Below are 24,318 nucleotides of genomic sequence, written 5' to 3'. Positions count from 1 at the left end.
GTGGTTTCACACTATTACTGTGGACATCTGGTTTTAAGTCGTGGTTTTTCTCTTTCTTTCTCAGTTTTTTCTGTGTTATTCTTTACCATACTACTCGATCTTCAATCAGAATATTTAAAATACGAGCCATTCACCCACAGCTAGTACCAAAAATATATATGTGTATATACCTAATTAGACTTTTTTTTTAAAAAGATTTTATTTATTTATTTGAGAGAGAGACAGTGAGAAAGAGCATGAGTGAGGAGAAGGTCAGAGGGAGGAGCAGACTCCCCGTGGAGCTGGGAGCCTGATGCGGGACTCGATCCCAGGACTCCGGGATCATGACCTGAGCCGAAGGCAGTCGTCCAACCAACTGAGCCACCCAGGCGTCCGTCCCCTAGTTAGACTTTTGATGTAGATTTTTGTTACATGCTTTTTTCAATTACGTGATTTCAGTTGGGCTTCATAAAAGCAAATCATTGAAAAAGTCTAATAACATCACAAAATTCAGTGAACTCTCGGTTATCTATAGTAAAGAACAAAAATGGATAACAAGAGGAAGCAATAAGGCTAATAGCCACAATTTTTTCATTTTGCTTTGAAATTGAGTGAATGATTTGCAGGCTCTTGAGCTTTCTAATCAAGTTTTTCTTAAGCTATCATAAAGATTCGTTTAAAATCATTGAGTACACAACAGCTGGCATGAGGGTAGAAATTTTAACTTACAAAGTAGGAAATGGAGATCAATCTGGAGTAAAAATTATTATCAGCACAGGGGTTTACAGGGCACTGTGGAGGACATACCAGTGAGCCTGGAATCAGCATCTGTTGTTCAGTTTCTTTGATTGGTTTATGGGCATGCTAATAACTATCTTGCCCATTCATCAAAATGCTATAGTGAGGAACAATAAGGAATAGACAGGAAAGTTATTTGAGATTAATATTCTACATAAACAGGAAGGAAAATACATGAAGTTTTCTAGGTTGTTTGGGAAGGCCTGAACTGAAGAACATGTTAAGACGAGACAGCCCAAGTGGGAAATATGTTTGGATTATATCAGTCTTAAATTACAAATATTATATACACGTACAGACCAAAAGTTAGCTGTTTCCGTTGTCACGATTCTTTTACATCAACCTCAATTGTTTGCTTTCCAAGTCATAACGACTTTCCTCTTCTCTATTTTCCTAAATCATTACACTTAAATTAGCTGCTGAAATCTCCATGCCAAGAACACATAAAATAGAGCCATATTGTCAGCTGGGTGTCTTGGTTAATAATATTTCCTAATTATTTCTGGAAGGAAAACATTGTAAACACAGAAATAAGCATGACAACAGTAACTATTGATGGAAGAATTTGGAGGAACAGAAGGTAAATGGGTGCCATATAGTGCATTTATGGCCTAGAGTAATTGAAAGTGTTTGATCTTTGTTGAGAGATGGCGAAACACTGTGAGACAGATGTGTATTGCCTAGCTACGTCCGTAACTGTCTGCCTCTCTATCAACACTGCTGGCTACAGGTTTGTTTGGTTACATACCCAGCTGCTGTTTTGCAGCTCCAATCACAGGCACACGTCAGTCACCACCAAGTGCAAACATGGTGATGTCCGTATCTGCAATTTGCATTTGGATTTCTCGTGAAGCGTTTAAAAGAAGTAAGGCAATTGGCAACTGTATATTATAGCAGCTCAAGGTGCTCTGATTCTTCTGAAGCTTTGAAAAACACATGCAAGACATTTCTTCTGCACCAAAAGTAAAGGCTCCTTTCTCAGTCTGTTTTAACCCTTCCTTCTGGCTTGAAGTGATCATGGGCAGCTCCTTTCTTCTCACTGGGCCTCAGAGCCCTTGTGAATAGAAGCAGAGAGTTAGGTTCTTCCCATCTCAGGGTTCATTTTGCCTTGATAGCTTTTCCTGACCTCAGAACATGTTCCACCCACTGCCAACCCTATCCCCAACTTCCAAGGCCAAGCTGAAGCCCTTTCTGTTCTGAGAAAGATGAGTCGCCTTTCCGCTAGTTCAAGTAGAACTTTGCAGATTGAGTTTTCAAGGGAAACAAGGAGCAGAGAAATCACAGAAAGCACAAGACCGATTACAGAGAGCACAAATGTTCTGACACTAACTTAACGTCTAGTCGAAGACGGTGTGAGTGGCACCACAGAGATGACTTCGAAGCCTGGGTCTCCTCCTGTCACCTCAGTTCTCTCTGGGATAGATAAGAATTCTTACTAATGATAGTTATCATTTATCATTAGACTCTGATAGAGGAACTTATGAGTTTTCATTTATATACTTTACAACATACGCCATTTGTCAACAGGAAGCGCAACGGACTTGAGAGGGTTGTTAAGAGGACTTGAGAGAATCCGTTGTGCTATCTGAAAAATAGTTTTCTTCAGATGAGGAAAATAAATATCAGGTAGAAAGCAGTGGAGCGTAGATTTGACCCAGGTTTGCTGGATTGCCTTTGTTTTGCTTCTTAATTTACATCTCTGGTCCAAGGAAGGACTAGCACTGGAATAACCACTTTGTCTCAGGCCCTCCACTCAGTGCTCTTGTGACCCTTCAGGTTCCAGGCATGATGGTGGGTCATGACTTTTGACCTCAGCCCTCCTGTCCCTGCAGTGGTTCTTGTAGGTTGTTTACATGATGCCACACCCTGTCTCAGTTAGAACCATTACCCTCTGTGTCTGTGATGCCCAGACATCCTTAGAAGAACTAGACACAAAAAGTTCTTGATGTCCTTCTAGAACCTATCTCTAGCTCTGTCCTAGAACTTGCTTCCAGACTGCCGTTCCTCTCTGTCATTCTGCACCACTCCTGGACCTCTGATCTCTTGGGCTCACCATGGCACCTGGCCTCTTTATCAAAAGAGGAAAACACTTCCTGAACCAGAGTCATACCACACCACACTGACCTTGCAGACTCTTCTCTGCTGCTCTCCTAGAGATCTCAAGGACCTACCTCACCCAGCCTACTGCTCACTGCCCTTTTCCTCTTGCCTGTAGCTTCCTCTCCTGTGTCTTTTGATAAAGTATGTTTTCATTTTTTAATATTACCTAACTACCTGAGAAGTTGGTATCCCAAGGCTCACTCCATGGGAATGGATGTAGAACGTCACTTCGCCCTTAAGAAGGCAGAGAGCATATCGGCTCCCTTTCGAGGGCTGGAAGAGACAGGACCCTGAGCCCAGGGAATGCAGAGTTTATCAGGTCAGGTGACCTGCTATCTCTGGTGATTCACCTCTTATATGCTCTCCTAGTCTCCATGGTGTCCAGCATTCTCTCATAACTTCACATACTATCAGACTCATATGTATATTCCTGATACATATAACAGCCACTAAGGAAAGGAAGAGTAATTTCCTTATGCTCTTAACTTCTCATGAAATGTTGGGAAAAGATGAAACAAGGTAGACCACCAATGGTCTCATTTCCTAGACACTAAGCCAATTTTTAGTGTTCGATGCTAATTCTGATGCTAATGCGGATATCAAAAGCAGTCTTTACTGATTTTAATCAAGATATTACCCCCCAAAACCTGCTGAAACTTGGACAATGTATAGGTTGTGCTACTTCTCTTTGGTATTCTAATGGTGGTGACTTAATAATGAAGAGGCTAAAAGAAGAAGACTATAAAATGATTATCCATGCTTTAAATTTAGGGAGTCAGCCATACCTTCCTTTTTCAAGGAAGAAATCCCAGCCGTTGTAGCCATGACTGTCTTGTCGAATTGAAGAACAAAGCACTTGTAAGTGAAATTGAATCCACAGTTAGAAGAAGGATAAGATTTGGGCAGTGGTCCCAAGCTCTGAAGATATACAAGTGCAAAAATGCCTGTACAACCATTACAAGAAACACCCATGCTCTTCTCTGATTTCTTAAAATTTGCTATAAAGATCACTTTTTGCCTCAACTCTATAAACTGAACCCACCCTACCACGTGATTTGGCTTGATGATGACTTTCCTGGTTGCCTGCACTCAACAGATGGTCATCGATTGACCCAGTGTGTGTCTTCCTGCTGTGCTAGTGTTTTGTTTTTCGTATTTTTTCAGAAGTAACTGTCCCTCTGTGTTTGATTGCTAAACCTCTTAGGAAAACTATTATTTTTCTTTAATAGGTACATGTTCCTTTTTTTTCTGAATTGCCGGCAGAAGGATCCTACTTATTTGTAATGTTTTCAACGGAATCAGTGTCTACCCTGGGAGTGTCTCCCCCACACCTTTTGCTCCCTCTTATATTTCAGGGCTTTGCATATCCTTTTTACGGTTGCCAGCTAACCCCCTTTATGAGCCCAGAAAGAATTAAAAAAGAAAAAAAAAACGTTTTCTGAGCAGGCAATGCCTTGTCAACTCAAAATGCCCATGTTTGAATACAGAGGTACATATTATGTCCTTGGCATTCATTTGAATGGACGCTTTATCTATGCCTTTCAAAATAGCCCATTGTCTGACTTTAATTAGCCCACTATCCTGCCTTGTTTATAGAATTGAACCACATTTCCAGGGCTTTCCACGTTCCCCACCCAACCACCTGCTCTTTCACAATTCCAGAAAATTTTTTAAATAATAATAATAAAGGCGAACCTTTTGCAAGCAACTTATTTTTTCAGCTGTTCTAGTCATTCTGTAGGTTTTTTTTTTTTTTAATACCACCAAATCTAAAATATTTCCTGGTGGTGAATTCTTTCCCGCAGCTTGCAAAAATCATCATGCTCTGCGGTAAAACAGCCACGGCGAGTCCACGTGGCCAGGCTGAACTTTCTGCATATGCTGTTCCAGCTGCAGTACACAGGACCATTTGTCCCCAAGTAGCTAGTGGCTCCTGTTGTCCTTACTTAGCTACAGAAATACAAATAGCATTCCAAAGGCACACCCGGGGTAAAAGAAATTCATTTCACTTTGTAACTTAGGCAACAGAAATCACTTTCTCACAGAGACAGCCTGGACGTCATTTCGTGCCAAGCAGGAGAGTTTTAACAGTAAAATGTCAAGAAACTGTCAGAAAGTTGGAATTCTGTAACAGTGTTAGCTTTCCAAAGGACATAACATAGTTCATACACCAGAAATGTAAGACACTCGGAATCATAGTTTGTTTTTTAATTTTGAGATTTACCATAAAGATATGCCCTAAATTCTATTTTTTTAACTTTTATTAAGGAGCTGTTTTAATTACCAAAGAATGCATAGTAAAATTCCATAGTAAAATGCTTACTCATCCCCTTGTCCTACTTTCCCAGGGTCACAACACTGAGTTCTATGTACAATCTTCCAGAATTTCGCTATGACATTTTATTAAAAAGAAATTATGTTGTTGTACCAACAAGTCAATGAACATCAAAATCTATGTTCAATATTTACCCACACTATTACAAACATGCATAAATTCACGTTCTTGTGGTAAATTCCCTTCCCCCAAAAGAGAGTCTAAAGACTTGAGGTCTTTAGTTTTAGCTCTATACATTTGAGGGCTATGAGCAAATGATTTAACCCTTTTATGTCTCTGTTTTATATCAACTGTGTAGTACTTACTTTGCCAGAGGCTGGTGATAATGAAAACCAAGGGCACAGAACCAGATGAGCGATGTCTTTGTGAGATAAATCCTGGGCAATCTAGGGCTTTGCAGACAAAAGGCAAATGTTTTCAAGCATAGATGTGTCAATATTCCTTCCTCACAAATGCTTATTGGACCTATACAATATACTATTAAACCATTTCAGAATGTAGGTGTTTTCTCTTTGTAAATAGTATAATCTGAGGGAGACATGCCAGTCCCCTCTTCACACGCAAGCATCAGCGGGGACGTTGGTGATAAAGAAGAAAAGACAGAAAGAGCCCTGGGAATTGGTACATCTGGAACAGGTAGCCCCCAGCCCTCAGCGGCACTCACACAGCGTGTCAGCCCTTGGCAGGCTCTAAAACAAAGCCACCTCGAATTTGATATAAACGTTACATGCTGACCTCCTGACACTCCGCCCCAAGGACAGCCCACCAGACCCCCTCATCACTGGATCTCTGTTCAGTTGCAACAGCCCCTACACTCATCCATCATCCATTCCTGACCCACCATAGTCACCAGATTAAATTTGCTGGAATGCCAATTCGACTGTGTCCACACGGCTAATGAGTTTCTAAAAGACCGTTGCCTGCCATAGGGCAAAGTCCAAGCTCCTCAGCATGGCTCATAAAAACCCTTTATCACTCGGCTCCTACACCCTCCACCACTTCTCTTCAGCCTTCTGTCTACATGCTTCCTGCCATTTCCATGTCCATGACACACTGGCCACGCATTCCAGCCTCGGCTTTTCTCCTCAGATACAATGGCCCATACCCTGTCTGCTTCCTGATTTCCTCTCATCCTTCAAAACCAGACTCCTAGCTCTCCCACAATATAGTGTATTCAGCCGTCTTCCCCCAGTCCCCCCTCGCACCTGGGAGCCTCCTTTCTCTTGCCTGCACCCCTTCATCTTTCAGTGTCCATTTTAAGCCCTCTATACCTCAGTTTCCCCCCTTGTCTGACTTCCAGAGTGTGTAGAGCGTGGGCCACACTCTAGTGCATGGGTGCATGGACTCCAGTATCTCCCTCTGTATGATATGCTCAGTTGCCTCCCCCCAGGCAGCAACTCACTCCACCCCACCCCCACTATACGATCTAGCCTGCACCTCCACCATACGATCTAGCCTGCACTGGAGTTCATGAGCTCTGCACTGTGAGAGACTTTGTCCTGGGTGCGTCTGCACCAGTTACTTGCTGCTGCGTGAGAACCCACCCTAACCTTAGTAGGCGACAATAACTATTACCTATATTTCTCACAGTTCTGTGGGCTGGCTGGATGTTCGGCTGATGGTTTCCCCATGGCTCAGTCGTACAGTGGCTCTTAGCTGGAGGTTCATCCATGCTGGGAGTCCAAGATGGCCTCCTTCACATGTCTGGCAGTTGGTACTCGCCATCAGAAGGAGCACTGGAATTCACTTCCACAGTCATCCTCCAGAAGTTGAGACTGACTTCCTTAAGAGATGATAAGGCGGGTGAACAGATGATAAGAGATTTCAAGCAGGAGAAGGTGAATGTTACACCTACAAGGGTCCTCTTGAGGCCTAGATTCTGAAGTACACACCACATCACTTCTGTTACATTCTGTTAGAGCAAGTGACAAAACCATCCTAGTCTCAGGAGGTAGAGGGACAGACTCCACTTCTGGGTGGGAGAGGCTGCAAAGCATGGTGGCCATAGTTAATCTACCACAAACGTCTTGTCTCCCAAAGTAGATCCCAATCTAAGTTCTGGAGTTGCATTTCGTCTCCAACTTGCAACACTCAGCCCCACGCCTCGCCCATCAGAGGTGCCCAGGAAGTGATGTAACTTGCTTGTTACTTCACTGAGTCAGAGATTCTGGGTTGAAATCTGGTTCTGGAATTTACTAGAAGGGCAATTTTGAGCATAGTACTTAACTTCTCTGATGCTTGGCTTTGGTTTCCTTGTTCGTAAACCTGAGATGATAATATCTAGTTTATAATAAGATAACCTCATATAAAGGACCTGACACATGGTAGATAGATGCTTCCACCTGTAGTTCCTATTCATCATGGACTGTTTTTCTTATTTATGGTTAAATTACTATGCAGCTCAGTAAGTGGCCCATAAATCAAAACCTGCCTCAAACATTGCAAAATGAATAAAATTTGGCATAGTTCATTCATAGTATAAGATTTCACACCAGTCAGATGTCCCTGCTTCTACCACATACTTTAACATTAACAGAGGCATCTGATTCTCCGTGCCCATTTTCTCCTGGGAAAAAGGTATTCCAACCTAACATGGATAACCGTGGACTCACTGTGTTACCTCCAGCATTGACTTCATATTCATTTCAAAGTTGAAGGAAAATTACATGACCTATGGTGGGTCTAAATCCAGATCTTAAAACCTGATTTTAGGGGCATCGGTGTGACTCATTGGTTAAGCGTCTGAACTCTTGGTTTTTGGCTCAGGTCATGATCTCGCACTCATGGGACCCAGACCCGCGTCAGGCTCTGCACTCAGTGTGTAGTCTGCTTCAGACTCTTTCTTCTTTCCCTCCTGCTCATTCTCTCTCTCTATCTCTCTCAAATAAATATATAAATCTAAAACAAACAAACATGGCTCTAGAATGTTGAGTATAGTATCACCAGCTTGACCCGTCTCTCGACCATAGGTGTAGAGACAATGAGATATTAAATATATAAAGTGCTACGGATTCCTTTAAAAGGGAGCCCAGCTATTCATAAGGGTCTATGATTATTATTTTAGCATTAGTAGCAAAAATTAAAGAGACGCTTTCTAAACTATGTCATTAGAATTTAAAAATACACCATATACCAGGATGAAAAGCCTTACGCCAATCAGGGATCTTTTCCTTAGTACATTTCAAGATATTTCTTTAAATAGGCTGGCACCCAAAATATTATATGGTCATAAAAATGATGATAAATGTAGTCAAGGTGAAACTCCTAATCTTATCACTTTACTACCTTGGTGACCCATTAGTTCAAATTAACTCATTTTCATGGAGGGGCTTTGGGGCAGCTGTGAGGCTGCTGTGTTAGCTACAGGAAGTTGCAGACTGGCAAATTTCATTCAAATATAAACCTCTGAATTTGGCTACCTGACATTGCAGGATCCTGTTGTTTGCAGTATGCAAAATAAAAACTATATACCATCTTGCTTGGTCAAAAGTTATGGCTTCTTCAATATTATTCCTGAAGGATTCATGGGATAAGAAGTAAATGTATGAACATAATATTTTGAACAAGGAAGAAAGGAATGTAAGTTTTCCCTTTATATGTGCAACGACAATTAGTGACATGCTAAAGACTCATATTTTAGGCTCTTCTCTCTCAACCTATAAAATCTGAGAATGAGATGGAATGAACACCAGCTCTGAAATCTTCCCAGTGAAGTTCTTCCCAGTACTTACCCAGGGCCTTTAGAACTCAATTCCTTGTAGTTCTGTGAGGCAAACTGACATGATGCATTATCATTGCCTTTTATATTTACCCCCCTAAATATTTCCCAGGCCATCAGAGAGAGGGCAGGACACATTAGACCTAATAATTTGATGAAAATATTTTATGTCATAATTATAGTAGTGGGTCATAGGAGTCTGTCAAAATTTGTCAAAGTTCATCAAATTGTATGTTTAAAATTTGGGAATTTAATTATGTAAATTGTACCTCAATAAAGCTGATCCCCCAAAATAGTATATTCATAAATATGTGTGTGTGTGTGTGTGTGTGTGTGTGTGTGTGTGACAGGAGAGGCTCAATCTCACTGAGTCTTCTTGTCCTTAAATCTCATGTATACCAAAAAAAAAGTTAAACTATATATATGTTCGTATTTTTGTTTTTGAGATATTAAAATGCATGGGAGGCAGCATGATGCTTTAGTTAAGAAATGAGTTCTGAAATTCCAAAGATGCTTATTGGATCTCACCCACCACTATCACTATCAGGTCCACCTACTAAACAACGTGGGTTATTTCTCTGTTCTCTAGTCCTTCATCTTTAAGTTGAGAATAATATTACCTATCTTTGGGGATTGTGGTGATTATTAAATGAGATAATATGTATAATACATGTGGGCATGTGGTTAACAGTTTGCTTATGAAATAACAAGTATGGGTTTATGAATTATTTCTGTTATAATTTAAATCCCTATGAGAGAATTCAGAAATTATGAGGAAATAGAATCTTTTATGCTAGGAAGATATCTGCATCTAGTTGCAATATTTAGCTATTCAATTGTTTTGGTCAGACTAGATGGTCTGGAGGTGGGGAGATCTCACACACAGCAAAACTGGGTATTGCAGGGGCGCCTGAGTGGCTCAGTGGGTTGGGCCGCTGCCTTCGGCTCAGGTCATGATCTCAGGGTCCTGGGATCGAGTCCCGCATCGGGCTCTCTACTCGGCGGGGAGCCTGCTTCCTCCTCTCTCTCTGTGCCTGCCTCTCTGCCTACTTGTGATCTCTGTCTGTCAAATAAATAAATAAAATTAAAAAAAAAAACTGGGTATTGCATAAAACACATTTTAATCAGTTGTTGACCTGGCAGGAAATAAGGGAAATATCTGAAGCAAGGGGGACACTGGGGGAGAAGTGTTGGCATGGGAGTCTGGAGAAAAGTTTGATCAGAAATTAAGCCATTGAGTGATGAGAAGGTGATCACACCAAAAAGGCAAGTTCCCCTGAGAACAGGTGTCCAAATCAGCCTTATGCATGAACTGGTCCTTGAACAGTAACCAAGGTTGGGGAGCTGAACTTGGGACTCCAGGATCAACCTGGGGAAACTAGAAGGGAATTGGCTCCCTAGAAATATAAACATAAATCTTCTGGGGGAAGCAGTCTCAAATTAGGACCCCAAATTTTTACAGATTAAGGTTCATCAGATATAAGCTTCAACCAAAGACCACCAAATGCATAAGGAAGCAAATTAAACAAATTAAAATTCCTAGAACTTTTAGATAGTAGAATTACCAAATACAAAATAGACAGTAACTTAATAAATAGCAAACAGTCAACTAGAGACTATCAAAAATTGTCAATCAGGGTTTTTAAAAATCAAATGGAATTTATAGAAATGAAAAAATATGTATTCATTGATCATTTTTAAAATACAGTGTATGAGTAAACAACCAACTAACTACATTGAAGAAAGAATTAGTGAACTGGATGTAGATCTGAAGAAGTCTGTAGCCATTTATAGCAAAATACAAAACAGAAACTCATGGATATAGAGAAAAATATTGGGAAGTTTGGGATATAGAGGATAAAGGTAAAAGGTTTAACATATATCTAAACAGAGTGCTGGAAGGAGAGAATCGTGATGATACAGACAAGGCTATATCTAAAGAGAGGTAAGTTGAAAAATTGCAGAGGTATAATGAGGTTAATTTGAAGAAAATTGAAGACAAAGGGAGTATATTAAAAAGTCGAGATTTTTTAAAATGGGCAGAAGACCTGAATAGAATCTTTTTTCCAAAGAAAATACTACAGATGGCCATTAGACACATGAAAAGGTTCTCAGCATCACTTATCATCAGAGAAATGTAAATCAAAACCACAATGAGATACCGGCTCACACCTGTCACAATGGCTACAATCAAAAACACGAAACGACAAGTGTTGGCGAGGATGTGGAGAGAAAGGAACTGTCGTGCACCATTGGTGGGAATGCAAGCTGGTGCAGCCCCTGTGAAAGACAGGATGGAGTTTCCTCAAAAAGTTAAAAATAGAGCTACCCTATGGTCCAGTAATTCCATGACTGGGTCTTTATCCAAAGAATACAAAAACACTAGTTCAGAGACATACATGCTACAATAGCCAGTTTATGACAGGATTATTTACAGTAGTCAACTTATGGAAGCAGCCCAAGTGTCCTTCAGTAGATGAATGGATAAAGAAGATGTGGTGTATATATATACAGTGGACTATTACTCAGCTGTAAGAGGATAAAATCTTGCCATTTCCAGCAACATGGATGGAGCTGGAGGGTATAACGCCAAGCGAGTAACAAACAGACTCTTAACTACCGAGAACAAATGGGCGGTTGCCATGGGGGAACGGGTAAAATGGGTAAAGGAGATTAAGAAGTACAAACCTCCAGCTACAAAATAAATGTCACAGGGATGGAAAGCACAGTACAGGAAACACGGTCAACAATCTCGTAGTTACGTTATATGATGACACATGGTGACTGCACTCACCACGGTTGAGCACTGAGGGATGTACAGAACTGACATATCACCAGGTTGTACATCTAACCAGTAATAACATCATGTGTCAACTATACCTCCATAACAATTTTCTTAAAAAAGCAGTCAGAAAGGAAAAAAAAAATTGTCCAAAGTGTAACTGCAAGGTCAACAGCAATCTTGGAAGCCAAAAGACAGTGAGGGGGTACCTTTGAAATAGGGAAAGAGGGAGCCCCTGAGTGGCTCAGTGGGTTAAGGCTCTGCCTTTGGCTCAGGTCATGATCTCAGGGTCCTGGGATTGAGCCCCACATCGGGCTCTCTGCTCAGCGGGGAGCCTCCTTCCCCACCCCGCCTCTCTGCCTACTTGTGATCTCTGTCAAATAAATAAATAAAATCTTAATTAAAAATATTTTTAAAAAAAGAAATGGGGAAAGAGGAGTAGCTATAAAGTTACAATTGTGGACCTAGCAGTATTATATTTCAAGTATAAGAGAAAAAGACACGATATTTTCAGACAAATGGAAACTGAAACATTTTACCACCAACATCACCTACAGGAAAGGAATTTTCTGAAGGATTACTTTAAGAAGATGGAAAATGAATCTTAAAAAAAAAAGTTTTGAAGAAGAGTAAGCAGAGAAAATGATGAACATATGAGTAAATCTAATACAGATTTACTTCATAAGATGGTGACAATTATGACATCTAACTTGGGAAGATGTAATATAAAGAAACGAGCTAAAATACAAGAGAACACATTCTCATGTAGGTTAGGAGATGCATAGTGAGGGTTAACATTCTAAGGATTTCGTCAGTGTAAAGACTGAATGCCAGTTTAGTGCTATGAACTGAATGTCTGTGTCCCCTCAGAATTCATGTTAGGGACGCCTGAGTGGTTCAGTTGGTCGACCTTCAGCTCAGGTCATGATCCCGGGGTCCTGGGATCGAGCGTCAGATGGGGCTCCCTGCTCAGTGGGAAGCCTGCTTCTCCTTCTTCCTCTGCCTGCTGGTCAGCCTGCTTGTGCTCTATCAAGTCAACAAATAAAATCTCAAAAAAACAAACAATCAACAACAAAAAACACCTTTCTTTAAAAAAAAAAAAAAAAGCATCCATGTGTAAAGCCCTAAGGCCCAATGTGATGGTGTTTGGAAATGGGGCCTTTGGGAGGGAATTAGGTTGTGAGGGTGGAGCCCTGGTGAATGGGATTAGTGCCTTCCGAGGAGAAGACACAGGAGAGAGATGATCTCTCTTTCTCCCACATGAAGGCAGAGTGAGAAGCCAGCTGTGTGTAAAGCAGGAAGAGGGTCCCCACCCAGACCCCGACCACGCGGGCACCCTTCCAGCCTCCCGCACTGGGAGAAATGTTTCCTGTTCAAGCCACCCAGTCTACAGTATCTGGCATAGCAGCCCAAACTGATGAAGACATTTAGGGAAATAATGGGTTCTCTTCAAATATTTGAAGAGCCATATATGGAAGAAGGGATGAACCCAATTGTGTATGGACCAAAAAAGATGAGAAAGAAGGTGATTCTTTTCTGCCTGCTTTGTGACAGTCAGAAGTGCCCAGAGAAGAAGTGGGCTTTCAGAGTGGGCGCTGGGCTCCGCAGCCCTGGAAGCTAGCTGCACCAGTGTTAATAATGCGGGCTTTGGATTTGGGCCCTGGTGGGAGGTTGTATGAAGCTCTCTATAAAATCTCTTCCAACTTTTGAGAATCTATAGCTCTGTGAGGGTCAGGAGTGCAGATCCAAAGAACCAGATGTTGAGGACTCTATTTTTTCCCTGTTTCACTTTGTTCCTGGGCATCGTGGAGCTAGAATTTGCAACTGTGTATTTTAGGACTCAGCACACCTGGATACCCTTCCTCCAGAGGTCAGCTTCGGCAACACCTCCCCTTCCCCGCCCCAGGATGTGTTCCCTACCCCACTGATCCCAGCTTAGGTGCCCCGCTCACTCCGTCTTTCCCCAACCCCAACACTACCCACACAACACTGCCTTGACTGCTTCATCATCAGTAACTTGACAGTTACAGTAGGTTTCCTACTGCTGCAGTAACAAGTGCCACAAATGGAGGGCGGGGCTCTTAAAGTGATGGAAAGGTATTGTTGCACCATCTGGAGACTAGAAGTCCAAAATCTGTCAGCAGGGCCAGCTCTCTCCGAAGTCTCCAGGGGGGCATACCTCCCCCCTCTTTCAGGCGCCCGTGGTTGCTGGTTCGTAACTGGAGGTCGTATCCCTCAGGCCTCTGCCACTATCTCCACGTAGCCTTCTCCCCTCTGTGTCTGTGTCTCTGTGTGTCTTTCTCCTCTGCTTAGAAGGACACCAGTCATGTTGGATTTAGGGTCCCCCCCCAATTCAGTATGACCTCATCTTAATGCGGTTATATTTTCAAAGGTCCTGTATGTATATACATCACTTGATCTACATGTGATATTGCCATGAACAATAAAAAACAGAAGACAGATTAGTCCATTTCATCTAGCCTGTGCTTTTTGGCATGTTTTCCAGACTCTAACTTTGGTTTCTCTCATCTCTTGTAAAACTTGGTTCCCTGATACTTGAATTTTTTTTAAAGATTTATTTATTTGAGGGAGTGAGCGAGCATGCTAGCAGGAGGAGATGCAGACGGAGTGGGGGATCCCGAGCAGACTCCCCCCGCCCTCCGCCGAGTGCCTGAGATCAGGACCTGAATGGAATTCAAGAGCTGGGCCCTCAGCTAAGCCCCCCCCGCACCTCTGGACACTTGAATTCTGATTCTCACTTGCCCTCCCAATTTAACCCCCAAATAATCTTTCTTAGTATCAGAAAATAAAGCAAATAAAATGTATCCCTAATCTTTTTTTTTTAATTCAAACTTAACAACTAAAGAAAACACTTGCATTCTCTTTGCCTTTTGCCTTCCAGAGCGGTGCCGGCAACCCCCAGTCTTCGTTCACTCAGATGCCCGGTGAGTACTTGGAGCTCAAGGAGCAGGTGGTTAATTTCCGTTTGCGTTCAAGTCAGGCTCTGGGGTTTCTGTTCTTTTATAACTGCCTTATGGTACTTTGGAAATTTTACTTTTTCAAACCAGGCATTTTTAAAATGTAAAATCAGTGAAGACAGACTTAATTCAGTCATTCCTGAATTCAGAGTTCATTCTGTCTTGAAGGCAGCCTTTCCATTCCTTGTCCAGCAGAAGCTTACTGAGCAGAAACAATAACCACGAGGCCCTTGATACAATTTTAAAATGTGTAAAATTCCAGCACCCTGATCTGACAGATTGTGCACCTGCTTTAAAACAGGAGAGAGGCCGGTGGGCAGATGGAGGAACTACCATTTATTGGGTGCTCTCAAGAGGTCAGGCGCTTACATAAGCATCTGGTCTTCATTTCAGGGCATCTGTCTCGTTACATCCTCCCGCAGGGATGGGAAAGGGGCATTCTCGTTCTTAGTGATAGGGTTGGGGACTCCCATGAACATGCATGCACACGCACACACAGACACACACATACTCCTTTCAGAAGTGGCACAGGTTTTCTCAGCAATCTCCGTAAGCTTCAGAGCTGGGTAAGAAGAGGAATGAGAACCACAGGAGATGCCGCTTATCTGACTGTCTCATGTTGTGTTTCCCAATCATGGTTACCATCCCTGGAATCTGCTCCCTTCTAATAGAAGGACATTTTTGCAGCTTTTCTTACTATCTCAAATTATCCTTCCCCTTTAAGGAGAAAAAAATATATGCTGAAGAGAGCACAGGGTTTTTTGTTCTGTTTTGTTTTGTTTTTCTTGGTGTTTGTTTTTATTCGGAAATTGGAAGTGAAGACGTGAGATCCTGGAAGCCTCATTTACCTATTCTTCATTCTCTCCTCAGCCTTAATGAGTCCCATGGATATAAATTCATGACACAAAACAGAATTTTTTCTATTGATATTAATTTTCCACGTGCACATGTTTTTTTCTTCTGTGAAACTATGCTTATGATGAAATCCCTAACCGCAGCTTTCCAATTCACGAGCAGATTAGAAGTTTGGGGTTAGGGAATTTAAGAGGAGAGTAGAGGAGTAGAATTTGATGTAAGTTTCTACACGGAGTTTTGATTTCCTCTGAGTAAAAGAATAGATTTACATATAATTGCTGAACCCAGTATTATCCTCCTGGATTTGCAGCAAATGTATGAGACACAAGCTCTGCCCCATGGAGGTGGCAGGTGGTTTAGAAAGAGGGTTGTAACTCCGGTGCGGGAGTAGTGAGCACCGCGTGGCAAGGGCCAAAGAGTCGTGCGCGTAGAGTGATGTGTGACTACGTCCCAGCAACCTGGGAGAAGGGTCTTCTCTCCCTGTGGACGAGAGAGTGGAGTGGGCGGGGAGAGAGTCTGCACGTGGCCCGCTCTATTTGGGGGAAGGTCAGAAAGGCACCTGCATCGTCTCCCAGCTCAGCCTTTCTGTGATCTTGGGGTGTAGATCCCAGTGAATCAGACCACATCCACCACCAGCTGGAATAATCAAACCATCCACTTGACAGAGCTAGAGTCTATGTCCCTGAACGTGTTCTAAATGGTCGTGTATTTCCTGCTACAGCCGAGCTGCTGGGCTGGCAGACTGCGGCAAACACCTCTCTTCCTTTATGGGACAATTCCACTGGCCTTGCCATAAACGAGATTCTTCTTAGCTTCCGCTCCTTCCCCTGTTTTCACCAAGGGAACCTTCTCGTGCGAGGTATTCTCTTCCCCAACTCTCCCAGAGCCCAGGTGAACTGAGTCAGGGACTCGGCATGGACACAAGAGGGCAGCAAATAACACAAGACTCTTCGAAGTCAGAAAACACACTTTTTGAAGTCCTCCGATTCCGTGGCACAGATGCTCCACCATCCCAAAGCAGGTGAGCCATCATGCTGCCTGCCGGGTACAAGACACATGTCAGAAGATCAGTACACAAAGGAGTAGGAGGTACTCTGATGTGGCATGGGGTTACAGCACCGCCGGGTTACAGACGCCCGGAAGCAGCTTGTTGTTAACAGTCCTGTGATGCGGGGACAGAGCTCAGACGCTGAGAAAAAGACATTTTCTTTTCCCTTTAGGGCCAGACTTTTCCTAGAGCAGTAACTGGAACACAGGAAATGCACAGTGTGTTGAGTGAGTGAGCGAGAAGAGTTTCCACACCACGCCCAATGAACTGCTCTCCGAAGGCAGAGTGAAGCCGAAACACATCGGTTATATGGGCTGGACGGGTTAGAAGAGGCAATGCAGCAATATTTAATGCTTTTCAAGACCTCTCTCTGTTTCAAAAACAAAAAACAAAAAAAAAAACAAAAAACCAAAAACCTCTCTCTGTTTCAGTGTTTGCCCTGGTATCCGGCCCGCATTAAAAAGACCATTTCCCGGGGCGCCTGGGTGGCTCAGTGGGTTAAGCCGCTGCCTTCGGCTCGGGTCATGATCTCAGGGTCCTGGGATCGAGTCCCGCATCAGGCTCTCTGCTCAGCAGGGAGTCTGCTTCCCTCTCTCTCTCTCTCTCTCTCTGCCTGCCTCTCCATCTACTTGTGATTTCTCTCTGTCAGATAGAATAAATTAAAAAATCTTTAAAAAAAAAAAAAAAAAAGACCATTTCCCTCGTGGAGAGTCTCAGCGGCCACAGATAGGCCCAGACTTCCCATGGGGACATTTTTGACTGTTTGTTTTCCATTTGGCAACAGGTTCACCGGTAACGTCGGGTTACTACGGGGTCAGAAGGTCGTTCCTCTCTGACTCGGACTTCCACAACACCAGACAGCTCGCAAACGAGGTCTGCGGCTCAGGCCCAGCGGCCAAGCCCTTTGCCTGCGAGGTCCCCACGGGGCAGAGCCACCCGGGCCTCCTGGATTCCTACTTCCCGGAGCCCTACGGAGACCACCGGGCCCCCGGCCTGACCCCCAGCCCCGGCTCTCTGTTTGGCGCTTCGCCCCTGCCACCGCTCCTGCCGCCGCCCTTCGCCGGGGACCCCAGCACGCACTTCGTGCTTGTGAGTATGCCCATGGTTCACGGCTCGGGAGCAAGGCGAGGCCCAGGATCGCGCGCATCTGGCCAGTCCCTGTGCCTGGGAACCGGGTGAAAGCAAGCCCTGGCTCGCCCTGCACACCCCTGAGGCTGCTGGGCCGGGACACGCTCCGAGGGGACTCCCTCAAAGGTCCACACCCACCGTGATGCCGAGCGGGTCCATCCTGGGGCTCGGGAGGGGACGACCACACGGCAGGATCTCTACCCACTTTGTTAGTACTCTGCTAATCTTGCCAGATGTTCGCCCATCCTCCTCCCGCACACAAGGAAAGAGCACCGAGGTCCCATTTCCCACAGACCAGGCTGTACCCCGTCAGGGTGGCACATCAGGCCGTTTTCCCTCCCAGTCCCCAGGTCACCCCTCCAGCGATCTTTCTACCCTATAGAATCCTGTTCTCCCTCAATCCTAACAAAGAGGCGAGTTCATAGAGATCTGAAGAATACTAACACCCATCTTAGAGAAAGCTCTAAAGTCTTCAACTACAGGAATGAATCTCTAAAAATGGGACTAAATGGGGCAGGGGGGGTGGTAATTAACACGATCATCGAATACCTGCTCTAGCCAGGAACTTCCATGTGCCTCTATTCATTGAACACTTGCAACAACTCCGGATAGACTTACTTAAGCCCCATTTTACAGATGAACAAAGTGAGGTACTCAAAGTCAGGAACGGAGTAACGGGCACAGTCAGGAACGGAACCCAAACCTTTCTAGCTCCAAGCCTACGGAAGCTCCTACCTCTTGGTAGGAGCAAAAGCCCACCACATGGTTCAGAGCCCCCCTCCCTCATGGAGGGCCTCCCCAGGGTGGAAAGGGCATTAGGAGCCCATGTATTGTGAGGCTCTAAAGGAATGCAAGACATGGAATGTTGGAAATGTAAAATGCTGTATAAATGTTCGTTCTGTTGTTCTCTCATTTTACTCATTTAATGTTATTTTCTGGGGAAAGGGACTGTAATAGATCTAGGGAGTCCAATGCTAGAGTCAGACACTGCTGGTGTCAAACCCCAGAGGGAAGAACTGCCTGGTAAGGAGGCTGGAACAGCAGAGAGGGGACACCGAGTCCGCCCTGGAAGCCGCATCTGCCGGCAGCCAGTGTTGGTGAGGAAATCTGTCTGCATCCGAGTGTCCCCTGGTGACTAACCCCAGGCACCTTTCCATTCTCCTCAGAGGGACTCGTGGGAGCAAACAGTGCCCGATGGTCTCAGCCAGCCCGACCCCGTGCCCACCGACACCCTGCAGACCCTGTCGCCCAGCGTGAGTTGCCTCTCCCAGCTGGAGTCGGGGAGCGCCACCCCGCACAGGAGCTCCAGCTGGGGGGCCCCCCTGGCCGGGGCTCAGCCCTACTCACTGCACGCGCTAGAGGATCTGTACCACATGCCAGGGTACCCCACGCCACCCCCCTATCCCTTCACCCCTCTCGTGACCATGTCTAACGACCTACCACACAAGGTGGTGCCCCTCTCCCCGGATGAGGGGGCAGACACGGCCGGCCTCCAGGACCCTTCTTCATGGACCAAGGAAGACGGGAGCATGGCATGGGGGGCGTACGAATGCCGTAGAGCTTACTGAGGCGTGTGCCACCGGACTCCGGCCGTGCTGTCCTCTGAGCTGGCTTCTGGATTTCGCAGATTGTTTTCAGGGTCTTTCCAGCTCATTTGGAACTGGATGTCCAGAACAGGCCATCGTGCCACCGTTTGTAGAGGGGCCACGGCATTTATTCGTAGACCTCCCTCCCACAGCCCCACTGAGATACAGCCTCACGTTAATTCAGGATATCAGGGACTATATTCTAGTGAGACACAGGCTACGCGTGTGGCGTTGGAACCGTAGTAACCCATCACATTTCCAAATTTCTGTTACCTTTGAATATCATCATTAGCACTCATATTTTTCTCAAATTACATTAAAAAGTTTATGCAGATCATGAAATAAACTTCAGTTTTTCTTAGTTATGAACTAAGTGTGTTCTATAGTAAGAGAGAAAGCATAGGACATAATATAGATTAGGGCACATATAACAAAACCCATTTTATGCCACGTGACTTTTAAAGAGGAAAGTATTGGGGCACCTGGGTGGCTCAGTCAGTTGAGCAACTAACTCTTGATTTTGGCTCAGGTCGTGATCTCAAGGTCGTGGAATCGAGCTCCACATCAGGCTCTGTACTCAGTTCTCTCCCTCTTCCTCTGCCCTCCCCGCTTTCTAAATAAATAAATGATAATAAATAAATGATAAATAATAAAAGAGAAAAATATTATATACATTTCTTCCTTAGTGACTTGTGAAGGCCCTGTAAAAATATAGCACCACATACAAATGTTTTATTGTCTTTAAAACAGGATGAGGGCAGAAGACTATGGCTTCATAGATAAATAGCTTTGATTCTGCCCTAAAGTCTGGGATGTCCAAAAATGAGTCTCATCCAAAAAATGATACGAGCCCAAAATGTTCTTTGATCCGCGGTAGCCTTAATCAAGCAAGACATTGTTTCTCTGGTGGAAAAACCTATAGTCGTCAGAGTGGATTCATAAAATGGACATCCTGTAATCAAGTAAGAATAAATAAGGAAAATAGTGAGAGCAGAACTGGGCTGCTGGCAAGAAACAGCAGAGCACAACACACCAAGATGTACAGGGGCCTTGGAGAAGGACATATGGCCAGGTGTGCACCAGCAGCATGATACACAACGCAAACCATTTGAAGGAAGACCTTGTTGATGGCTCATTGGTCCAAAATGTTCAGCTCTTACCATATATAAATGAAGAAATACATCTGACGCCTCCCTCTGTCTCATGTAAGTTTGATCGGGGTACATTGCTTCGCCAGTTGAGTTCACAAAGTTATTCCCATCAAGCCGTGGGCCTGGCTGCAGGCCAAGCCAGTCATAAAAGCCTCACACACACTTTGACTTTGCAAAGTGTGAGTCGAGGCCCACAGGTCCCACCCCGACTCCTTCTACTACTTTCCTGACACCTTCCTTTCTATATTCTCTTATCACATTTTCCTGGCCCTTCTGGTGCCTCTTGGCCCAACACCTTTTTCTTCCATCTCTTGGGGTCCCTTTGCTCTCATTTCCACCGGTTGTCTAAAGCAACTCAATACAGTTTCCATCACACCCTCTGTTACAGTGTCCCATGCTCTACCATCAAACAAGGACATTGATTCACATTTAGAAGTGACTGATACTCTACCTTCTCCGTGCCTTCATGTCTATTTTCTGGTTAAGCAATTACTCTTCCAACTTATGGAGTGCCCACAGAAATGCTTGGGTACGGAGCCTCCCACAGGAAAGCATCCCCGAAGGAGCAGATCAGGAAGGAGCACTGACAGTCCCCACATGCTGGGCTGCCCTCTCCTGGGTCCCCTGCCCTACTTCCTCCCTCCCACCACACGGTGTCACAGCCTGATCTTTACTTTTCTCCATATTAGCTCTTTACTAGAAAGGGGCAACTCCTACTGTGGCCAAGAAAGTTGCTCTTTCTTAAGTCCAGTGAGACTTGAGGCCTCAGTCCTGGTCCTGGGATCTTCGGCAGAGCCATTGGTCATCCAGGTCCCTGCACCTGAAAGAAGAGATGAAGAGCCATTTCTCTACATGGGTTGCATACACTTCATAATAGTTCCAGCCACCTGCTGCTGATTGTTGTTACAGAGTAGCACACAGCACAATACCAGCGGGTAGACCATCAGAATGACTTTATTAGATTTAACTTGGGTTTGGTCGTAAAGCTAAATGTTAGACATGCTCACTTCCCTTGGTCTGCACTTGTCTTCTCACAGATTATGTTCATCTCACAACCTAAGGACGCGCTGGCCCTTCCCTAAGGAAAACTTAGCAGCCAGACCTCAGAATGGAGGGAAATGCAGGAAATGTACTGCAACGCACATTCTTCTTAAAGCATCTCAGCCTTTCACGATGCTTCGCAAAACTGATTTACAAGAAAGGAAACATACACGGGCCTGTACGGCACCTAGTACCCATTTCATCTACCTGGTTTAAAGGGGATGGAGGTGTGGGAAGTGATGTTAGTAATTCCAAGTATTAATGATTTTTAGGCATTCTAGTTAGTTTGAAAATGTGTTTCTATATTATTACATATATTTCGATTTGGTTCTGGTTTACTGTTCTGGGGATTGACAATAGTTTGTCAAAAAGTGAAACCAAGCTACAAAATTATGACACAGAACTGAATCCCATTACTCTACCCCATTTCCCACTCGAGTGTGCTCTCCGTCCCTCTGCACGTTGGAGACTTACTGCATCTGGGCACAATAATCCACGATGTCAGCATCAGAAAAAAAATATATAGATCCTCCTCTCCCTCTGCTTCTTTAAATCTGCTATCCTCAAGCTCATAACTTTGCTGGGGAAAGCAGGGAAAAACAGAGAACTCAGGTTCAAAACACGATCTCTTTTAGGTCCTTTAAGGTTGAAAGTAAGCGGAGATGATGATGGCAAGTTCAAGTCACCCAAGAAAGCTAGCTAGATAATAATGTCAAGAAGAACCAGAAAGTGAATTTTCTCCCTGCAAAAACTGTGATACACAGTCCTCCCCAAAATCACTGGAAATGGACATTAACAGCGTGTAGTTGAGAATGTTTGTGTTCCTCTTGTAATGTTATGCAAACCCCAAAGAATGAAAGAAAACCACATCTTTACTTCGTTTGTTTTATAAATGCTCTTACATGAGCAGTATGGTTTGCTACAGCTCAGTTAATAATGGGATAGAATGGTACTCTTGTGGGAGGTCAGGAAATACTCTAGTACTCTGAAGTACTAGCATTCTCAACACGAAACCCCACAAAGGGAGAAGAATTCCTAACCCTTAAAGTAAAATACACAGGTACCCATGTACAGATGTGTACACACACACTCACGCACACACATAAATATGTATTATTATTTGAGCACCTGGGTGGCTCAGTCAGTTAAGCGTCTGCCTTTGGCTCAGGTCAGGATCCCAGCGTCCTAGGATAGAGCCCTGCATCTGGCTTCCTGCTTCTCCCTCTACCCTTCCTCCTGCTCGGGTTTGTGCTCTCTCAATCTCGCCCTCCCTTTCTCTCTCACACACAAAAATAAACAAAATCTTTTCTAAAAGGAGTATTACTAGCATCTTTGTGCTCCTTTCTTTAATATGTCAATCTAAATAATATATTCACAAGAAATAAAACATCAGCAACCCTTAAAAAACTGAAATGACTACAATGGATGGATCCAAGGTTGAAGTCGCCTTAACATTAGAGCGATTCTACCAACCCTACACCAAAATCATACTTTCTTTAGGTCCTATCTTTGGGTTCTGTCTCAAGTATCCTTTGTGTTAAAAAAAAAAAAAAAAAAACTACACTGTTCCTTTACGAGCCATATTCAGTAAGTACTGACTCTAGGGAGCCTAAATGCGAAATCAGCCACTATAGCTAAAAAGTGAGTCTCTGACTGGACTCATCCAGCCAGGACTTAGGAATGGCTCAGCCATGGGTCCCCAGCACCCAGCTTAGAGCCCAGCATGTTCTAGGTGCTCAGCAAAATCTTTGTTAAACTGAACTTAAAATTATACCACAAAAAAGATTCACTCTTTAGACCTTGACTCTATGGGTTACATCTCTCTGGGACTGATACGTGGGAAAACCCTACCACGTTTAGTGTTTCCCATTAGACATCGTCTCTGCAAAAGCTGATAGTAGCAGTGTAATATATTTAAGATGACTGGCTTAGTATTTTTAAATATCTCCAAAAAGGAATACTACTGAACTTCGACATAGGCTATATATAACCATATAAAAATGGTTATATATTCATTTAGTAGCTACATGTACTATAATAGGTTGTTAAGAAATCTTACAAATAAAAGATATTCAAAGTTGGGTGTTATCTCTGCTGGAATTAAGACAAATAGGACAAATAGATACAGAGCCAGAATCCCTGAAGATCAGGTTAAAGAAATAATAAGGAAATCTTCTAATATTATCTATAGATGATAACACGATGTTATCTTTTTTTTTTAAGATTTTATGTATTTATTTGACAGACAGAGATCACAAGTAGATGGAGAGGCAGGCAGAGAGAGATAGGGACGCAGGACCCCTGCTGAGCAGAGAGCCCGATGCGGGACTCGATCCCAGGACCCTGAGATCATGACCTGAGCCGAAGGCAGCGGCTTAACCCACTGAGCCACCCAGGCGCCCCAAAACGATGTTATCTTTGATCTTTGCTACAGAAATGTCCTCTGCTCTTAACCTCTGATAAATAAGATGTGTGGGTTTGCAGTTGGCACTATCACTGTTAGCGTATTACAGGCCAAAGAGGAGGACAGTAAAAAATCTTCACAAGTTCCAAAGGGAAGAAAATGTGGACAAAACAATATTTAAGAAGGAACTCTTCTGCATTAGGGAAACTGATAAATATCCCTACTGACCTTCTTCCTAATGAAATATCTTGAGTGGAATCATCCAAAAGTTTAATGCTCAATAAATTAATTTAGTCTTAAATGAAAGGTCACTCGATTTTCTTTTCTTTCTTAACCTTGGTAATATATTCATAGGCTTTTATCACAGTCATCTTTATATATTTTTATATATCTCAAATATTGCACAAGAAAATGT

At 43.6% G+C, this 24,318-nt stretch overlaps 1 protein-coding gene across 1 annotated transcript in view; it reads left to right on the top strand.

The window, feature by feature from the left end:
• Positions 1-19,781, top strand: part of C7H11orf53 (chromosome 7 C11orf53 homolog) — a 33,550-nt gene extending 13,769 nt beyond the window's left edge. Inside the window, exons 3-5 of the mRNA XM_044260596.1 lie at positions 14,615-14,657; positions 17,378-17,682; positions 18,888-19,781. Of these exons, the coding sequence (XP_044116531.1) occupies positions 14,615-14,657; positions 17,378-17,682; positions 18,888-19,289 (750 nt within the window). The 3' untranslated portion in view covers positions 19,290-19,781. The remainder of the gene's footprint in view (positions 1-14,614; positions 14,658-17,377; positions 17,683-18,887) is intronic.
• Positions 19,782-24,318: the final 4,537 nt, after the last annotated feature.

This window comes from Neovison vison, chromosome 7 (assembly GCF_020171115.1).
Source record: "Neovison vison isolate M4711 chromosome 7, ASM_NN_V1, whole genome shotgun sequence".
NCBI classification, from domain to species: domain Eukaryota; kingdom Metazoa; phylum Chordata; class Mammalia; order Carnivora; family Mustelidae; genus Neogale; species Neogale vison.
Note: the sequence above shows the minus strand (reverse complement) of the source record. Positions and strands in the feature narration are given on the sequence as shown.